General features: G+C 38.3%; 1 protein-coding gene across 1 annotated transcript in view; it reads left to right on the top strand.

The window, feature by feature from the left end:
• Positions 1-20,406, top strand: part of Fam83b (family with sequence similarity 83 member B) — a 101,593-nt gene that overhangs the window by 22,788 nt on the left and 58,399 nt on the right. The window contains exon 2 of the mRNA XM_045155714.1: positions 1,681-2,192. Within this exon, the coding sequence (XP_045011649.1) occupies positions 1,749-2,192 (444 nt within the window). The 5' untranslated portion in view covers positions 1,681-1,748. The remainder of the gene's footprint in view (positions 1-1,680; positions 2,193-20,406) is intronic.

Below are 20,406 nucleotides of genomic sequence, written 5' to 3'. Positions count from 1 at the left end.
CGTGTGGGGTGGTTGTTGCTACTAAACTTGACTATGTGGCTATGGGATTTTTGGATTGATTTGTGAAAGGAATATGGAAGGTTTGAAACCTTGGCCTAACAAACCTCTTTGCATGGTTGCAAGCTTAATGAACTATTTGGGTCACAGTTTAAAAGACCTAACTACAGAAAGAACTGTAGACTTGAAAGCTTGTCTTATAAAGTAAAGAACTTTTTCTGGACTGTTAGAGGGAGTTTTTGTGAGAGGCTTGCTTCATTCTGCATGTGTCCTCAGAACTTGTGCAGAGTTGAGTTTAGAAAAAATGGGTGGGTGTGAACAGAAGTATATGGAACAAAAATAAATTAATTTTTTTAGGTAGAGACTATAGCCTGCTTAAGCTGCAATTGTTTGAGCAATTATCAACCATGAGACTGGGCCAACTATTCCGCATTGGGACTGCTGAAAGAATACTGACTCATGAAAGTGGGGGTTCTAAATTGCTGTTGGAGTTTTCCTGCTTTTCAAAGTTGGTTTTATTCCCCACTAGATTAACAAATTTGGTATTCAGTTTGGTAGTATAGGAGTATAGTAAGTGCAAGAAAGAGTCTTTGGTTTATAAGATGGTTTGTTTCTTGGAATGGTATTGTGAGATAGACTTGTTTTGAGTCCCTGCATGGCCTGATGGAATAACAGTATGGATGAAACATGGGTTACAATTGAGACCCCAGGGTTTTCTGTGATGCCAGCACTATACAATGGCCACCAGGGAGAGCTGCAGTCTCAGGGTACAGTTTTTCCTTGGCTGTGAGCAGCCCAGCTGAAGGGATGGAATTGAACTCCAGAGATTTTATCACTAGTTATGGGTGTCAGAATTTGAGCTATAGCATTTGATGTTTGCCATTAGTTTTAGATCATGCATTAGTTCAGCCTTTCCTTGAGTTGTCATGTTTTGAAGTGTGAATGCCATTATGTGTTTTTGGTTTTACAGGCTAAGAGTTAATAGACCTTGGTCTTTGGGAATGTTTGAACAGAATTGGAATAGATAAAAACTACAGGGACTTTTAAAGTTGGACTGAAATCATTACATTTTACATCATGGATGGTCATGACTTTTGGGGGAGGTGCAAAGGCAGAATGTGATGGTTTCAATCAGATTTTCCCCATTAACTCATGTGTTTTGAATGCTTTGTCTACAACTTGTGGCAATTTTGGAAGCTGAGCCTTGCTGGAGGAGGTATGTTATGGGAGGTAGACATAGGGATGCTATAGCCAGCTTTCCTTTGCCAGAGTTAAGATCACTCTCCTGCTGTTATTTTCAACCTGAGGAGGCAGGAGGTGATATCCAGCCTCTGCTCATGCCATGTTCTCTTGCCATCATGAAATTTACCCTTAAGACTATAAGACAACATAAATACTTTCCTCCCATCTGCTGCTTTTGGTCAGATGTTTTGTCCCAGCAATGTGAACATAACTATAGCAACCTTGATAATGGAACATCAGACAACCATCTGTAAGGAAAATCCATTTAAACTTTGTGTGATAGATATCCCAGTTTTGGTGCTATTGCTATCATTTTGGATTTGAAATGGGTATCATTCTGATGTGCTAGTAATATAAAGGGGTAATTGTGAAAATAGTAGTTAATATGTGTCACAGTATATTTTAGAACTGAATTTTAACTGATCTTAATTTTCTTTTCAGATACTCAGATATTTCTTGCCACTGTGTAGATGGACATTTGAAGGTGCCATTGTCAAACACTTGCAAGCATGGAGACCTCATCGATGCTTTCCTCACTGAATGATGAGTGTAAATCTGACAACTACATAGAACCTCACTATAAGGAGTGGTATCGTTTGGCCATTGATACTCTGATTGAACATGGGTTAGAAGCTTACCAAGAATTTCTTGTCAAGGAACGAGTTTCAGACTTTCTAGCTGAGGAAGAAATAAATTATATTTTGAAAAATGTCCAGAAGGTTGCACAAAACACCGCACATGGTACTGACAACTGCTGTGATGACACCTCATCTTCAGGGACTTACTGGCCCATTGAGTCTGATGTGGAAGCTCCAAACCTTGATTTAGGCTGGCCGTATGTGATGCCTGGTCTTTTAGGCGCTACCCATATAGACCTCCTCTTTCATCCACCAAGAGCACACCTCCTTACGATAAAGGAAACTATACGGAAAATGATAAAAGAAGCAAGGAAGGTAATAGTATTTCTATTTTGAAATGTACAAACATACAGCAAAGAGTACAGATGACACATATTAACAAAAATCTCTCTGTTTACAGGTCATGCCTATCATTTTACAAAACATGCCTACGAACACACAGAAAGCTTGTACTCCCATAGCACAGGTGTCTGAGAGAGTAGAAGTAGGTCCCTGCATACAAATTTAATATGAGACAAAACAACCAGAAATGGGGGTTCAGGAAATTGCAAGTGCTTGACTGCACATACATGGGGAAAATGTGAAAACAGTTAATCAATATAGGGGCCTGATGAATTTACTTGAGGTGAATAATTATGGGCTTGTTTGATGAAAAGGAATAACAAAAAGTTTCTATGAATTCTCTGAATTCTGTTTCTTGAAGTTTGTTCTTGCATGAAGTAATCAGAAAATAAAAGACTGAAGCTAAGAGCTGTGGCAGCATAGAAACATAGAATGAGGGAAAAACAGAGAACAGAAAAAAAGAAAAAAAAAACAAAAAGAGAAAAAGAAAAAAAAAATAGAAACAGAGAAGCAGAGAGAGAAAGATGGAAAAACTCAGTTGCCTTCAGCATTAGCCTGTCAGCTGGCACCAGAAAAAAACAAAAAAAAATTACTATGAAAATGTCCCTTTTCTTATAATGTAACCAAGACATCTTTTGCTATTGAGGGCAAACACATGTGGTCTAAAATAAGATGATTTTGACAGATTCATAAGTTTAAGGCACTTAAAGTTTTATTAGTCTCTGAAAAGAACTTTTGGTGGATCTGGTGAGGCTTTCTTTGTTTGCAATAGAACTGAGAACTATTCCATGCTCTGTAATAGGGTTTGTGCTAAAATATAAACTATAGTGATGTGAAATTAGATCTCCATAAAGATATAGTACATTCCAGGCCTTCAGACCCCAACTTTTGGGTCCTTGTCCAAGTTAACAAAGAGCTGAAAAAAAAATCAGATTCAGAGAAGGGTAAATTATGAATGATGAAATTTATGTTAGGGACAGTTTGGATTCAGAGGGCAGGAAATCAGGAAACCCAAGTCAAAAGAAGTTCTCCCTCTTACCAGTCAGGTTGGAAAGGGGGAGGGGAGATGGAAAGTCTTTCTCATGTCTCTGGGAAAGTAGCCTAACGTAGTACAGAGGAGCCCAAGACAAAGATCCCATTTGTGTAGGCCTCAGAGAAGACATGGGTATAAGGGGCTCAGAGCTAAAGAGAGCTACCACATACCAAAGCAGGCAAGCCCAAAAGCAAACCGGAAAAGCACTGAGACAAAAAGAAGTTCTCCCCTTCCCAGCAGGGAAATGGTGGAGATCTCTCTCTCTCTCACATATGGAGAGCCAATAAGATGCAAGAACCAAGAGGCAAAAGGGGCCAACACAAGTGTTTATTCATGCTCATTTATATGGATCAAATATCCCATTCAGGTGAACCCATCAGACTCAGATATATAAGGGAGAGACTTGATTGGTTGGTGGGCTCAACCAATGTGCTGACTTGGGAGGGGCCAGTCCATAAACTGGGGAAGCAGAAATCCTGCAGAGTTGTTGCTTGCAGCCATCTTGGATGGGACTGGGTGAGAGGGAGTTCAAATTCTGCCACAGCAGGCGAGGTGGCATTCATATTCACCTTGGGCCTGACTCTCTGGCTATCTATAAAAACACTACTCTGCTCCTATTCTCAATTAACACGTTTACTGAGCTATTTTCTAAGTTAATTTCAGGCCATTCAGGCCTGCCAGGACTATTTGTTCTTAATGAGATCTTGCCTCAAACAGACTGAGGGAAAAAAAAAAAGAAAATTTAAATAATAAATGTATAGTATGAATTTTAGTGATTAAATATCTAATAGATACATACTCTGTAATACAGAAATGTAGGTCACAAATGGATGCTAGGAAGCATGACATTACTTTCTTCCACATCAACATGATACAGAAATATGCAAAAAAGTATAGTTTTTCAATGTAAGAGGAAAAAAAGGCACTTGAAAAATGACAGTTAATTAAATGCCTTAAGGGAGATCTAAGGCTAATGTCAAATGTTGGCTTTCCAAAATATAGTGACTCCCACCCCCACCCCCCGCCTTTGAACTCACATAACTACTTTTTAGCTATGTCAAATCCTTTATCAGTAATATGGTGATAAAAAAAACATCAATGTGTTTGAACTGTAGAAAATTTGCTAGCAAGTGAGGCACAAAGTAGGTGAACATTTTACTAAATGAATTAACTTGTCAATTTCATTTTCTCAATTGAACCAGGAGTATTTTTAAAACTGTTATCCTGGGCTCTGGGAACAAATTACACAATTGTGTTTTTAAAAACAATTGAAAATGAAAATACAAAAATTCATTTGAGTGTTTCTAAAGGCAAAATTATAAAAACTAGTTGTTGGGCTGGAGAGATGGCTTAGCGGTTAAGCGCTTGCCTGTGAAGCCTAAGTACCCCAGTTCGAGGCTCTGTTCCCCAGGTCCCACGTTAGCCAGATGCACAAGGGGGCGCACGTGTCTGGAGTTCGTTTGCAGAGGCTGGAAGCCCTGGCGCACCCATTCTCTCTCTCCCTCTATCTGTCTTTCTCTCTGTGTCTGTCACTCTCAAATAACTAAATAAAAATTAAAACAACAACAACAACAACAAAAAACCTAATTGTTAATATGTGCTAATATCTGTGAAGGGACTTAATGTGCTTTGGGCCACAGTGTTAAAGAATAATGGGTAACAGTGTGGGGTATAAGTGTGACAGATATAACTCAATTCTTTTATACTCATCAGGTCACCCAGAGCTGGGCTTCTCTTGGGCAGTGAACACATGAGCTAGCCCTTCCTGGAAACTGAGCATTAGTCAAGACTTCCTAATATATTTTGATTCTAATGGGCCTCAAAAAGTACAATTGTAATGGACAAAATTGCAGCCCCAGGGTGTTTTTAGGAACCTGAAGCCCTGAGTTCATATCTGTAAAATAACCAAAGAATTGTCAGAAACAGATTCAAGAAAATCATGTTTTAAATGCCACATTTTATTCAGATCTTACAAAAATGTGGGGAAGATAGGAACCTGGGGGTAAGGAAGGGAAGATAAAGTGAGGAGAAGTACACTATGTGGGTGCAAAGCCCATGTACAAGAACATTGATCTTAGAAAAAGGAAAAAAAATGAACATAAAAAGGAATTTTAAAACCGTGCACTTCCAAAAAGATTAAAGTGAAGACAGTAATAAAAGTGTCTTCCCAACAGGGTGGGAGAGAGATCTTACCTGTCTGAGACCCAAAGAACGTTGCTGACCTTCTGGAGAGAGAGAAAAATGCCCTACTCACTCCATGAGTTGGTGGGGAGGGGGGTGGATATAGTTTACAATTTACACTTTACACTCCTACACCTGGATACACCTATCCCAGGTGTCGCAGCCAATCGTCCTGGGATTAGAGGTGAAATCCAGCCACACCTGGGCAGGGTGTGGAGCCCAAGAGAGATCTAATTGGATAATATGGGTAAATACTAAATCCCAGGACTGACACAAGCTGGGGGAGGCCACCTGGGATAGGTGTGGCCAGGGTATAACTGCCTAAGATCCTTTAAGGGTTGTCCTGATCTGCCTGTGTCTTCCACCTGGCCTCTGTCTCCTTGAAATTTCCACTTGAATGGGGAGTTCTGCAAGATGCTGAAACCACACTGTAAAACAAGGTCGTGTTCTGCCTCTCTTCCATAAAATCCAAATCATATAAAGTAAAAAAGATGCTTTTACCATACTGAATTTATGTATATATGTATGTATGTATCTAATTTGAATTAAAAAGAAGTAATTGCTCTTATAAATTGTGCTATTGCAAATAAAGTATCTATCCTAAAAAGTGACACTTTTATTGTTTCAGAAGCATCAAAAAATGCACAACTTTTACTCTGGTACAATAAGTCTTGAGGTTAAATTGGAACACAGAATTCTCAAGTATTTGGAAATTTTTTCACTTGTCATCTATTTGAATATTTTTACAAAGATCCAGTGCTCTGGGAAAATATTTTTATTACCCCAGCTAAAAAATAAATTTAGTCCAAATTGGCTGAGGTTTTGTTAAAAATCTTAATATAAAACAGTTATTAGTAGGGTGTAGTGTTACACATCTTTGATCCCAGCACTGCATTCTGAAACCGAGGGAGTGTGAGTTTGAGGCCAGCCTGGGCTACATTGTGAAACACTGTCTCAAAAACAAATTAAGGCATTAATCAGAAAATGATTAATATTATTATAAAACAAGAGCTTTTAGGTCGCACCGACTTTACAGATTAATCATGGTTTTCATGATGTCATCTGTTCAGCAGTCATGGTTGGTTCTTGTCCTTCTGTTAATAGAACCATATCAGTCTTTGATAAACTTTATGCCTGGAACTTTTTTCAGAGCATAAATTCTTTTTATTGGGAACTCACTGACTGGTCATAGCATTATGAAAGGATGATGTTTTTTCATATGTTAGAATAAGGTATATTTTAATGGCTAGAATAACATTTCTTGCTTCAGAACTTCTCAGGGAGATTTCTCTAGCAATCAACACTGTAAAATTTTAGAAACTCTGAGGCTAATGAGCAGGGTTGGGAACAGGAGGAAGGTAAAATCAGGAAGAGATCTGATAATAACCAAAATTCATTTTCACTATTCTGTTTGCAATTGATATAAGATACTTTTGAAAATAAAATACCTGTTAGCCCTGTTATACAAGAATCTTAAATCAATGAAAAGAATGTAAATGCTGTCTGCTTGGAGCCCAAATAATTGAAGTCTGAATGTTATTCCTAGTTCACCTTTCAGTTCATTGAAAAAAAAAATGGATAAAAACTGACACCATATCACAGTACCCAATTTTTTTAAATTAACATTATATTTTATATGGGTATGTCATGTGTTTGTTCCCTCTTATTCCTTGTCCCTGTCTCCGTTCTGCTAGGGACCCATATCAATGGGGTTACAGAGACATTCCCAGGGAGTTGTGGGATATGCAGTGTGAGAGCAGAAGGCAGTGTCTTTTATTGGGGGGGATGGGGAGGGGGGACTGGCGAGGGGGAATCCTTTGGGCATGGTTTCACCCTGTGGCTCTTATATTCTTTCTACCCCTTCTTCCTCAAAATCCCCTGAGCCATGTTGGATGGTTTTTAAATCTACTTCAGTGATGGGCTCTTAGGAGCCTCTGGATCTCTGCTTTGGTAGGTGTTGGGTATCCTCAGGGTCTGTCTCCTTCACTCTGGCGCTGCTTATCAGGTTTACCATGGAAGCAGCTGTCATGTTCATCTACCCAATTCCTCTGTGGCTTGGCTGGAATGCGAGGAGTAGTTTATCTCTTGGGGTCTCACTACCTTCTGGAGAAAGACCAGGTTCTCCAAAGGAGAGTAAGTCAGCATCATTTAAATGTGATGAGCATTGTTAATTAAGGGGGAATTTGATATGTGTAACTCCTCTTTTTTTTATTTTTTTTATTTTTTATTTGAAAGTGACAGACAGAGAAAGAGGCAGATAGAGAGAGAGAGAGAGAATGGGTGTGCCAGGGCCTCCAGCCACTGCAAACGAACTCCAGACGCGTGCGCCCCCTTGTGCATCTGGCTAACGTGGGACCTGAGGAATCAAGCCTCGAACCGGGGTCCTTAGGCTTCATAGGCGAGAGCACTTAACCGCTAAGCCATCTCTCCAGCCCTGTAACTCCTCTTCTAGACAAAGACTAGTGAGAGCTTGACACTGGAGAGCATAATCTTTGTCTCTACAGGATTCTGGTCTGGTTCCCAATTCCAGATATGGATTCCTTTACACTGAGTGGATCTCTTAGCCAATCAGAAAACTATTGGTTACCCACTGAGGCTGTGTATCACTATTACCCTGGCATGTACATCCTGTCAGGGTGTTTGCTTCTGAATATCTTAGACCTCTGTTTGCTGAGGTCATTGTTGGCCACTTTCCCCCAGTAGCTCACATAGTGCTTTCAAGCACTAGACAGGCTAACTGTCTGGGTACTGGCTCTTTTCCAGATTCCAGCCAGATGTCTCCATGCTCTGTGTCAGCAGCATATAGTGTCTTCAGTGATAGGGTCTTACCTTTTTGCCTCAGGCTGGTATCCAAGTACTTTGACAGAAACCTGTCTTGTTTTGAGGACCTTAAAGTTCTGGCTGTTCAACAGGTCATTGTGGATAGCAACTGATTTCTGGTACTGAGAGTTTCAGGCCAGAGACAATAAAAATAAATAAATAATAATAAGATTAAGCTTCCCAGTCCAGGGCCCTTCTTTTCAGGTTCTCCTCCCATACTCCTGTTGAGGGTTATAACTTTTAGTTTGTCTCCAGGGATAAAGGTTTCTATGGTACAAGTTCACTTTGGATTTAGTTTGTCTTTGTTTCTCCCATGCACCCAAAATCCTTCCATCCCTAATGCCTAGGCCATGAGTTGCCTATCAGGTATGTAGGTATGTTATGCCTACCAGCTGGTCCATACTAGGAGCCACAAATGAGTGAGACCATGTGGCATTTGTCTTTCTATGTGAGTTCACTGAGTATGATCTGTTCCATTTTTAAAAAAAAATATTATGTTTATTTTTACTTTTTTTACTTGGTGTTATAGATAAAATGCATAGCATTATACATGCTAAGCATACCCTCTGCTATTGAGACATATAGTCCCAGATCCTAGAATAGTTTGCTTTTGAATTTTACTACTACTCCATTTCTAGCTTAAGTTACTCATCTTTGAGTGGCTTTATTTTTGTAAGCAGAATATGATTTTATAGTAAATAATTATCTAGATTTTCTTTGTGCATTTTATTTTACCTGTTATTACAAATTGTTCGGTTCCCCCTCCATTGTCTATGTACTTTCTTTTATATATTTGCCTAATTTATTTATCTCATAATTTTCTTTGGAGAAATCCAACTGTAGATACTAACATATGTGCTCCCAAGTAATACATTGTAATTTGCTGGCTATTTCTCTAACCTCTCCTATGTTTCACTGTGTGATTGACAGAATTATATTTGGATTAACTTCATATGCTGTAATAGTGTCTATCATGACTTTTCCATGTTAATTATTTAGATCTCAATGTATATTCCTAAGATGATAGATGCATAGGTTCCTAGTTACTGTAGACTCCTCTTATAAAAATGTCACTTCTCGTTAATGTGTTTTTCTTAGTTACTCAGTGGGACATATTATAACTTCTGAATATAGTGAATATGTAAATGTTTAACCAGAATGTTGTTTACATCTCTTTCCTAATCTGAGCATAACTGATCTTACTGGTACAAAATATGGAACCAAGAAGAAACATAAAACAAATACAGTGGGGATCAGGGCAGTGTAGTCCCACAGTATCCAACACCACACCACTGGATTCAGGCCTCACATTGTCCCTGAGTCTCTATTCCTGGGAGTGTCTTTCTGACCTTGGCAGCAATTAGGAATGCAGAACAAGAAGACCTCTGGGTTGTACCCACAGATTCAAAGAGAAGCTGAGGGGATCTTTCTGGGAATCAGCTGGTAGTATAGCAGTACTAACTAGACTCTCAGGGACCTGATGCTACACAACCAAGTTGTAACACTGAGCAAGTCATCTCACCTTCCCAGTATCTTCATTGATTTAGTAAAATGTATGAAGCAGGCAGAAACTTTTTGGTGGTTTTAAAATCCTGTATCCCTATCCAAACCAACTCAAGATCATTCTAATGTATTCTCCTTGCTGAATCAGTGTATAAAGTGAAGGAGCTCCATTGTGCTGTGGCATTACTTCCAGTTGCATTACCTTCCCTGTCTAGATAAGAGACACATGCATTTATCAATGCCTTCATTCGTCTAGAAGCACCTCTCCTAATGTTTTCGGCTTTTAATTAAGGCTTTCCTCTTGTCCTGATCTTTATTCCAACTCTCACTGAGAATCCTTTCATTGAATTTAAGTCAATATTACTTCCTTCCAGGAAATCTATTTTGTTTAGTCAGATTTGATGAAATCACTATTGTGTGGCATTAAATTGAGTATCTTTCTTTTGAAAGAAGTACATTATCAATAAATATGTTTGTGATAGAATGGGAAAAATAGAAGAAAAGAAGGATGGAATGAGAAAGAGGAAAAAAAGTGAGAAGGGGATAGAAACAAAAGAAATTAAGAATGGAGGGAGGGAAGGAAAGAGAAGGAGGTCTTGTTAGAATTTCACTTATGAGGCTGGGGTTACACATCCGTGACCAAGCACTTGCCTAGTCTTCCTTCACAAAGTCCTAGATTCAGTCTTCAACAAGTAATAAAAGGAAAGAGAAAGAAAAAAGAAAAGGTTTGTTATTGTTTTTGTTGTCATTTTCTGTTATTACTGTTTTTTGTGTTGTTGGTTGTTTATTTTTGTACAGGCTTCTTCAACCTGTCAACTTTTGCTTTGTTATATGGGAAAAATATTTTTATTTTATTTTTTTTGGTAGGGTCTCACTGCAGCTCAGCTGACCTGGAATTCACTATGTAGTCTCAGGGTGGCCTTGAACTCACAGTGATCTTCCTACCTCTGCCTCCAGAGTGCTGAGTGTGCCACCATGCCCAAATTCCTGTGCTATTAAGAGATAGCACATTTCATAGTCTTCTCAGTTGTTTACCAATATGTTACTTCTATTGCTACCAATTATCTGGTGGCAATATGTCTGCTACTTGTAATATAGTCATTTAAAGGAAAAGGGAGAAGATCCCATTTAGAGAAAATTTAAACTTGTCAAAAGATAGTTTAGCACTTCCTTGATTAACTTGATAACATTTTTTTTTTCTTTCTTTTTGGTTTTTCAAGGTAGGGTCTCACTCTAGCCCAGGCTGACCTGGAATTCACTATGGAGTCTCAGGGTGGCCTCGAACTCACGGCGATCCTCCTACCTCTGCCTCCCAAGGGCTGGGATTAAAGGCGTGCGCCACCACGCCCGGCTTAACTCGATAACTTTTATGGGCAAGCCAAATTTTTATTACTTCACTTCAAGTACTGCTTTTTGTAAAAGAGATATATTATGGAATGGGATCATGACAGAATTTGAGGCATGGCTTAAATCTTAGCTCAAACAGCTCTTTTACTGGATATTGCAAATATCTGAGTTCAGAACTGAATGAATTAGCTCAAATTTCTAACATGACACCTTGCACATTCTAAGAGTCCTACGTGGTGCCACATTGCCTTCCTCTTCTGACGCCTCCTTCTCCTCCTCCTTTTCCGCTTTCTCCTCCTACTTCATTCCAAACCTTAGTTCTTTCAAAAGTCCATCAGTTTACAATTTTATATCACCAATTATGCATTTGTCTTTTCAAGATAAAAAGCAATCTCTAGTCAACCCCAGTATTCCCTTAAGAGAGCGTCTTGCTGGAAATATTGGCTGAGCATTAGCTGTTTGTGACATGACCGCGGCTGACATATTTAAACACATTTCTGAAGTATTGTAATGATTATTTACACAAACTTGGTTGCAGAATACCAGAGCATTTCCCAAATGCTATTTTGCTATTATTTACAAGGTTAAAACTGGTAAAATCTTGATTCAACTTGAGCATAATTGAAAGTAAAGCCTACCTGTGAAGTTGACATGTATTTTACACTGGGCATGTGTGAAAAGCTACCCTCCTTTGTGCAAAACTGTAAAGTGTTGAAAATGATAAAGCTTATTTCTTGCCTAAAGTTTTGTAGATATGGAATGAGGCCGAGCTCAGGTAGAAAGCTAAAGGAGAGGAAGGCAAGAGGAAAAACTCATTTTGTTCAAATTTTACTATATATTTAAATAAAGAGGCAAGGTTACAGTTGAAATATAACAGCCTTTTAAATAATCTGTGCTTATATTTATTATAGACTTCTCATTTTTTTTAAAAAAAAATTATTTACTTACTTGAGAGAGAGAGAGAAAGGGCGTACTAGGGCTTTTAACCACTGCAAACAAATGCCAGACATATGTGCCACCTTGTGCATCTGGGTTTACATGGGTAATAGGGAATCACACCTGGGTCCTTCTTTTAAATTTTTCTTTTGTTGTTTATTTTATTTATTTATTTGACAGTGACAGAGAGAGAAAGAGGCAGGGAGAAAATGGGCACGCCAGGGCCTCCAGCCATTGCAAATGAACTCCAGACGCATGCATCCCCTATGCATCTGGCTAACGTGGGTCCTGGGGAATCGAGCCCTGAATTGGGGTGCTTAGGCTTCACAGGCAAGTGCTTAACTGCTAAGCCATCTCTCCAGCCCCCACACCTGGGTCATTTGACTTTGCAGGCAAGTGCCTTAACCGCTAAGCCATCTCCCCAGACTGACCTCTCTCATTTTGATGTCAAAAGCTTAAGAAACCCTCAGTTGTGATATAGGTCTGCTATTGAGCTACATTTTCAAGCCAGTAACTCCTAGTTTATAAAGTATTGTTACTTACTGAATATTTCTGATATAATTTATAAGACAGTAAAATATATTATTAAAGCCTACCCTAATTAATCCTTTTGCCTTAAAAGAAAATCTGCTTTAGGGTTGAGGGTTTATGTCAGTTTAAAAATATGTGCCCAACATGCATGTGGTTTAATACCAGGGCCAAATTGTGCTTTAGTGATAGTGGTAATTTATGCCTTGTTAAAGGAAAAATTTAGAAGATATAAAAATTGAAAATAAAATTGCTATATGACATCTCCACCTTGGTTATATATGAAAATCACCAGTAATTTATAAGTTTTGATGTTTCATCTGGTAACACTATATTAGGGAAATTTAAAAGGTCATCTTTGACTCTTATTTTTAACATTTTTTTTTTTATTTAAACCTGGTATGGATTAGAGAACAGCTTGATGGTAGAGTCCTCACTTACCATGTTTGATGCTTTCAGTTTAGCACCACCAAACTTACCAGATCACTAGCTAGTTAAGTAAGTATCTAAGTAAGTCAGTAAACAATCTAGTTTAGGTTTGGAGAGATGAGTTGGCAGTCAAGGAACTTGCCTGCAAAGCCTAAGGACCTAGATTCAATTCCTCAAGACCCACATAATCCAGATGCACAAGGTGGCACATGCTTCTGAAGTTCATTTGCAGTGGGCCTTCTCTCTCTCTCTCTCTGTCTACCTCTTTCTCTCTCAAATAAGTAAAATATTTTAAAAAATCATTTAGAGAGTCAGCTTTACAAATGAACTATACAGTGACTTATGTAGTGGCAGCAAGTTTGGGAAACACTTTCCCTGGCTAATATCAACCCACTACTCTATAAATACCTGGGAAGAGTAAGTTTAACATTTGAGCTTTTAGTAGTACATATGAGCTATCTGATCAAGTTCTCAAGACCTTTTTGCTACATTTAGTTGTTACTATTGAGTTGTTAAAAATCTTTTTTTTTTTTTCTGAAATAAGCTCTTAAAATAATTCTGTGGAAACTGCATATGTGTGTACACAATATTCCTGTGATACTTCAAGGGACTATTAGTGACTATGGTACAAAATTTAATTCTGTGTATTCTGGGAGCTTTGAAGTAGAATGCCTGCTTTTATATTATATTTGCCCATTTTCAGACAGTTCTTATTGAAGCATATGATGCCTTTCTGATGACACATCTATGGTAGTTTCTTAGAGTGGCAATAGCAATTGTCATAAAACATTAGCATACACTAATTGTGACTTTATAATACTTATGTAACAACTGAAATCCACAGGAGCATATTTTACTAGTTTTATAAATTCAGAGGCTTTCCAGGCTAAGCCAACTACTGCTGTTACACTTAGTACTGCTATTAACTGTAAGCATTTGAACTAGGACATAGAGAGAGATGATACACTGAGGACCTTTGTACTCATTGAGGCATCTTATCAAAAGTTAACTTTCTGGCTGGGTGTGGTGACACATGTCGGTAATCCTAGCACTTAGGAAGGAGATAGAGACAAGAGGGTTCCTGTGACTTTGGATTCAGCCTGGTCTATATTATTAGTTCCAGGTTCACCAGAGCTATATAGAGGGACTCTGTTTCAATCTCCATTCCCCCCCACCCCCAAAGGTTACTTTTCCTTCCTAATACTACTAGAGAATTCTTTCCATCATTTGCTCATCAGTACAGGTGTGCTAAAAGAGCCTTGCTGGTGAATGTGACATTTTGTATCTAAACATGACCTGCCTAGTCCTACAGCTGCCACAGTCTCATCATTGGGCATGAACTTTTGACGATTAGAGTCACTCATCAAATGATCTGAAAACACATGATCTTTTCTCCTCAGCATTGGAACTGGCATCTGGTTTGGAGTTAATAGACTTAACCAGCTGCAATATACCAACAGTGGCAAGTCATTCTGTTGAGCACTTACATGTCAGACACCATAGTACACATTTCATACGACTCTCCATAAATTAGCCTTCAGAGTCCTGTGACATGCATTTTTATCAATTTTCTACTGAATAATTTTGTAGTCACTAGTAATGAGACAGAGTCAAATCAAAATTGATAATAATTAGAAAGCATTGTGGAGCACACTTGTCTAAATGGGCATGTTGAAAAGACCTTGGCGGGGGGGGCGCTGGCATGAGGACAGCTCATAAACGTGTATAGAAGCTTTGCTTTCTCAAGGGCAGGGGTGAGGATGTCACCAGGTTGGATGCAAATGACCTGGAAGTGTCTGAAAATTTTGAAGGGTAGGTAATGTACAGCACCTGGAAGGCAGCGGACCAGGAGGTATCGAGAGGAGGAAGTGTGCTTTCTGGCATTGGTTGAATATGGGAGAAATCTGAAGGCAGCAAAGGGAAGCCAGAGCAGCAAAGTCGCACAAGCCTGTAACGGTGTCACTTCACAAGCAGGGGCAGGAGCATGATAATCTGAAGGTCAGCCTGGGCAAGGCCCTGTCGCAATATATGTTCGCATGCATTTTAAAAATAAAATAGCCAGGCTGGAGTGATGGCTTAATGTTTAAGTGCTTGCTTGGGAAGCCTAAGGACCCCGGTTCAAGGCTCAATTCCCCAGAACCCATGTTAGCCAGATGCACAGGGGGCACATACATCTGGAGATCATTTGCAGTGGCTGGAGGCCCTGATGCACCCATTCTCTCTATCTGTCTGCCTCTTTCTCTCTATGTCTGTCACTCTCAGATAAATAAATAAAAATTAAAAATAAAATAAAATAGCCGTAGTTTTGCTGTTGTTTTTCTTTAGTGCTTTCTCGATACAACCATGAAGAACATACATGATTAGACAATCTTATTTCTTAAAAGTATGGTACACCATTCACTTTTCCTCAAATTTGTATTTAGTCAACTGTATTTCTTATACTCTTCTAATCTCTAGAAATACCCAAGATAATACATTACCAAAGAAATGTTACCTGCCCTTGAATGAAGCCTGTATACAAATGTTGATAAAATGAGCACAATAAATGAACAAGCTTCAGAGGAAAAAGTCAAGGTGAAGTTGTGGCTGGGTGAAGGAATTTGTAGTGTTGGAATAGTTTTTGATTTTATATAGGAGACTCAGTCAACTTTAAGAAAGTGACTTTTGAACCAAGAAAGAAGAAATGTATGTATTTGTGGATATAAGAGATCAGACATAGGAGAAGTTATAGGGTATCTGGTTCGAGGCTTGATTCCCCAGGACCCATGTAAGCCAGCTGCACAAGGTGATGCACGCATCTGAAGTTCGTTTGCAGTGGCTGGGTGCCCTGGTACACACATTCTCTGTCTCTCTCTTTCTCTGTCACTCTCAAATAAATAAATAAAAATAAACCAGAAAATGGATTTTTGTGTGAGAGAGAAGTAGTGGAATAGCCTGTTGCTATACTAGAGAGCAAAGGGGAGACCTTGTGGGATAGTGTAGGAGTTTGTCTTGCACTCTGTAAATTGGGAATCCACTAAACAATTCTGGACTAAAGAGATACATGATGAATTTCAAATATGCTAAAATTTACAAGGATACTCTATCAGTGTCATGGAAATTTGACTTTGGAGGTGTAATATGAATATATTAGAGGCAAGTGAGGTAGGTAATGTGTTTCTTACATAGTGATGGTGGTAGTGATGGTTACATTTTGGATATATCTTGATGGTAGTTAAATATGAAGGGAGAAATAAGTTGTAAACTATATGATAGCTCCAACTTTTTGGGACTCAACAATTGAAGTGATAGCATTGTCAATTGAAGCTCACATTAGAGATTTCCAAGTGCTGGAATCAGAAAGTAGAAAAGAGATACCAGATAGTTGCATGGAAGGTCAAGTTCTCTCCTTCATAACCACCTTGGGATGCCTTACCCATACACCACTTAAACTGAGGCTACTGAAATGTCTAGGTACAGATGTTAGGGTTTTCATTGGAACCCAAACACAATTTCTAGACTTGGAGAACAGTTCTGAACTCTGAGGAGTAGAGTTGGAAGAAATTTGAACAAGAATTAAATGCAAAGGAATGGGTTAATACAGAATGAGAGGTGAGAAGAGCAACTAGATACTGACTCAGGACCTAATACATGATATATACCCTGCAGAGTATATAATAAGTTATATTATGTACACACCCAACAGTCTTTTCAAATAACTGTTGTAATTGTTAAGCAATTCCTGTATGCTCAGCCAGAGGAGTGAAAGACTGAATGTGAAACTGAGAACATATCACATGGGAGGTCATTGTTGTTTGTTGTTGTTTTTTGTTTGTTTTATAATACTTCATCAAATCTATGACAAAGATGTGAACTTTATTTTGATATTGTTTAACCATTAGAAGACATAAGCCTTAAATACAAACAAAAGTATGTTCTTTTGTGAACAGAAACATAAAAATATAGCTTAAGATGAAAAATATATGCATATCAAAACCTTATTTTTAAGCAAATGTTAATTGTATGGTTAGGTGGTATTTAACATGTTACAAATATGGATTTTAGAGGCCAGGGAAGAAATTACAAAAGGCAAAGAATAAACCACATTTTTTGTGGGTTATCAGTGCTCGCTTTTCAATTAAAAAGTTATGTCTTGTGGAAAAAGTACACAAATGTGATCATTAATATAACAGTTGCTTGGACCTGAAATTAAGAAACCAAAGAAAAATAGGAGAAAGTCATGGGACCAGAAGCTCTCATAGTATTGACTCACTAAATTATTCACAGGGCCACTCCTACAGCAAAGAGGCTGCATCAGGATAACAGAAAGTTCCTCAGGGCATCTCTTCCTGCATACTCACTATTCTAAATATGGTCTTTTACAACATGGCAGGAGAGTTACAATATTGTGTAATGAAATGGAAAGTATCATTAAAATAAGCTTAACTGAGCTAGAGAGATGGTTCAGTGTTCCATGTTCTTGAATAAGCATGAGGGCCTGAGGGGCCTAGACAGCCAGAATTCAAATTTCCTGGTACAACTAAGTGGCTTGATGTGGCCACTTGCAGCTGGTAAACCAAATCCCAATGGGGTGCAGAAAGCCAAGAATTGCTACAATCCCACAAGCTCTGAAATCAATAGAGTCCCTCTCTCAAAACAAGATCAATTGGAGGAGTGATGGAGCTGGAATCCCTATGTTCCACTCTGACCACAGCAGGTGAGCACTCTTTCCTTTTCCTCATAATGCAGGTGAGCATCACACCAAACCACATACACACACTAGAACACACACACACACACACACACACACACACACACACACACACACGGCCCGAAATAGTAAGTTTAACCTAGAACTCATTTATTTTATGGCACTGATAAGAGTTAAACTTTTGGCTGGGAAGATGACTCCGTGGTTAAAGGTGCTTGCTTGCAAACCCTGATGGCCTAGGGTTCAATTCGCCTGTACCCACATAAAACCAAATGCACGAAGTGGTGCATGCATCAGGAGTTTGTTTGCAGTGGCAGGAGGCCCTTGTGCTCTCTCTCTATCTCTGTACCTCTGTCTCTCAAATAAATCAATAAATTAGTAAGTTTTAAAACATTTAAATTTAAAGCTTTTACTTATTTTCATTTATCAACAAAAGAAAGCATAGCATGGGAGGTCACCATTCTAAGAGGCCATTTTTTGATATATACTTATGAGAAGGGAGACAGAGAAAGAGGGAGGAAGGGAGAAAACAAGGGAGGGAAGAAGGAAGGAAGGGAAAGGTGCTGGGGCTCAAACCTGAGGCCTTATACATGCATGAGTAGAATAACTTGGAGAAGTAGGACCTATATGGTAGATTTTCAGACCATAGGGAATGAGAGCAAAGTAGAATAAGTTGTAAAAGGAAAAGGTAAGGAGTTCTGAAAGAGATTGAAAAGGAATCACGGAGGCCATGTGATAAAACATTGTGGAAATGGGCACAATGGTAGCTTGTGAACTCTTTCTGAGTAAGGTATATAACTTTTTGGTAATCTAAAGGTTTTTTAGCAAGACATATGAATGTTTTCTTTTGGAAAGTCAATGCGTTATAATGGATGTTAGGACAGTGTCATCCACAAGTTAACAATAGGCTGAAACTAACCAAAGTTCAGTAGAAAAGAAAATGTCTTAGTAAAGTACTATATAGTATTATGTTAGGAAATAACTTTGCATGTTAAAATTAAAAATATTGTTAAAATATTGAAGTTAAAATATTAAAGATATTTTATTATCATATATTTACAAAACCAATAATGGGTTCATTGTGACATTTCATACATGTCCTTAATGCATTTGATCATACTAACCCCCTTTGTCCTGTCTTGTTGCCCATCCCACTCTTGCTGATCCCATTCCTCTACCTTGTTCTCCTTCTATAAAAAAAAGAAGTTCTCATTTAAAAATCCAAGTAACTTCCATATAAAATGTTCTCTGTACTCATTCATACTTGAATTATTTTAAAATGTTTTTAAAAGATATTTTATTAATTTATTTCACAGAGAGAGAGAGAGATTGAGGTAGAGAGTTGAGAGAGAGTGAGTGGGGGTTTCAGGGTCTCCAGTCATTGCAAATGAACTCCAGATACATGCCTTACCTTTTACATCTGGCTTATGTGGGTTCTGGGGATTCAAACCTGGAATTTTTAGCTTTGCAGACAGCTGCTTTAACCACTAAGTAATCTCTCCAGCCCCACAGATTAATTCTTTATGTGCTTGTTGGATTTTTGTTATATGCAAGGCACTCTGTTAGATTAGACAGATTTGAAAACAAAGTACTTGAAGTGGTTTAGAGTCTATTCTTTGAAAATTTGGACTTTTGTTTTCATCCTCTTACTTGTTAGGTGCCAGAGGATTATGGGTACACTTCTTGAAAATTCAAAGTAGAAAGATTATGATACAACCTTCCATGTGTGATAGCACACACCTATAATCCCAACACTTTGGAGGCTGAAACAGGAGGATTTCCATGAGTTCAAGGCCAGCCTGGACTACATAGTTAGTGAATGCATGATATGCATGACTATATATCCAGACTCTGTCTAAAAAGAAAGAAAAGAAAGCAAGGAAAGGAAGGAGGGAGGGAATATATATGTGTGCATATATGTATATGTGTGTGTGTATAATATATATATAATATTCCTTATAGACAACACTGGAAATAACAAGACAGGGATAAGAAAATCCAGTTCAACCACAATTTCCCAAAAGAGATAGTGACTGTGGCCTGTTTTAGAATTTTTTTTTTTTCTTATTGGGTAAACAGAAATATGAATGAAAATATGTGTATATGAGTATGTTATTTTCCAAAGACTCATAGATGTCTGGAAAGGATGTTACATTGTAATATGCCTAAGATATACATATTGTAAATAATATAAAATTTACCACTGCTTTTTTTTTTCAGTTGTGATTTTCCCATAATAAAACAATAAATTCCCTGCACTACATACTGTACTGTATGTAGTACTGTATGTGAAGATGTAACAAAATGAGGCAACCTGGGTGCAGGTAATAAGGGGTTTCTCTGTTATGTAATTTCTTGGAAGGACAGTAATACACTTCAAAATAGTAATATGATGATTAGAAAACATCTTATTGTGACACGCACTCACTGGCAGTTTTAACTACCTTTGGTGATCGTGCACCATTCCATCACGGCCGCCTCCACCCATCTCTGCCTTCCACTGCAGCCTGTGCCACTGCAGTGCTGATATGATAAGGGTAACAGCACCACTTTAGAAATGAAAAACGCCTGACAGCTGCATGCAAATGTTTCCTGCTGAACAATGATTTTCCATTAAAAACAGGAAAAATACTATATCTTCCTTCACAAAATAAAACTTCCTTTTAGGCTGCACTAATTTCTTATCAATTTTTATTTTACTTCTTGAATTCAGCCACAGG

The sequence above is a fragment of the Jaculus jaculus genome, chromosome 8, assembly GCF_020740685.1.
Source record: "Jaculus jaculus isolate mJacJac1 chromosome 8, mJacJac1.mat.Y.cur, whole genome shotgun sequence".
Lineage (NCBI taxonomy): Eukaryota > Metazoa > Chordata > Mammalia > Rodentia > Dipodidae > Jaculus > Jaculus jaculus.
The sequence above is the reverse complement of the archived record's forward strand: the minus strand, read 5'-3'. Positions and strand labels throughout refer to the sequence as shown.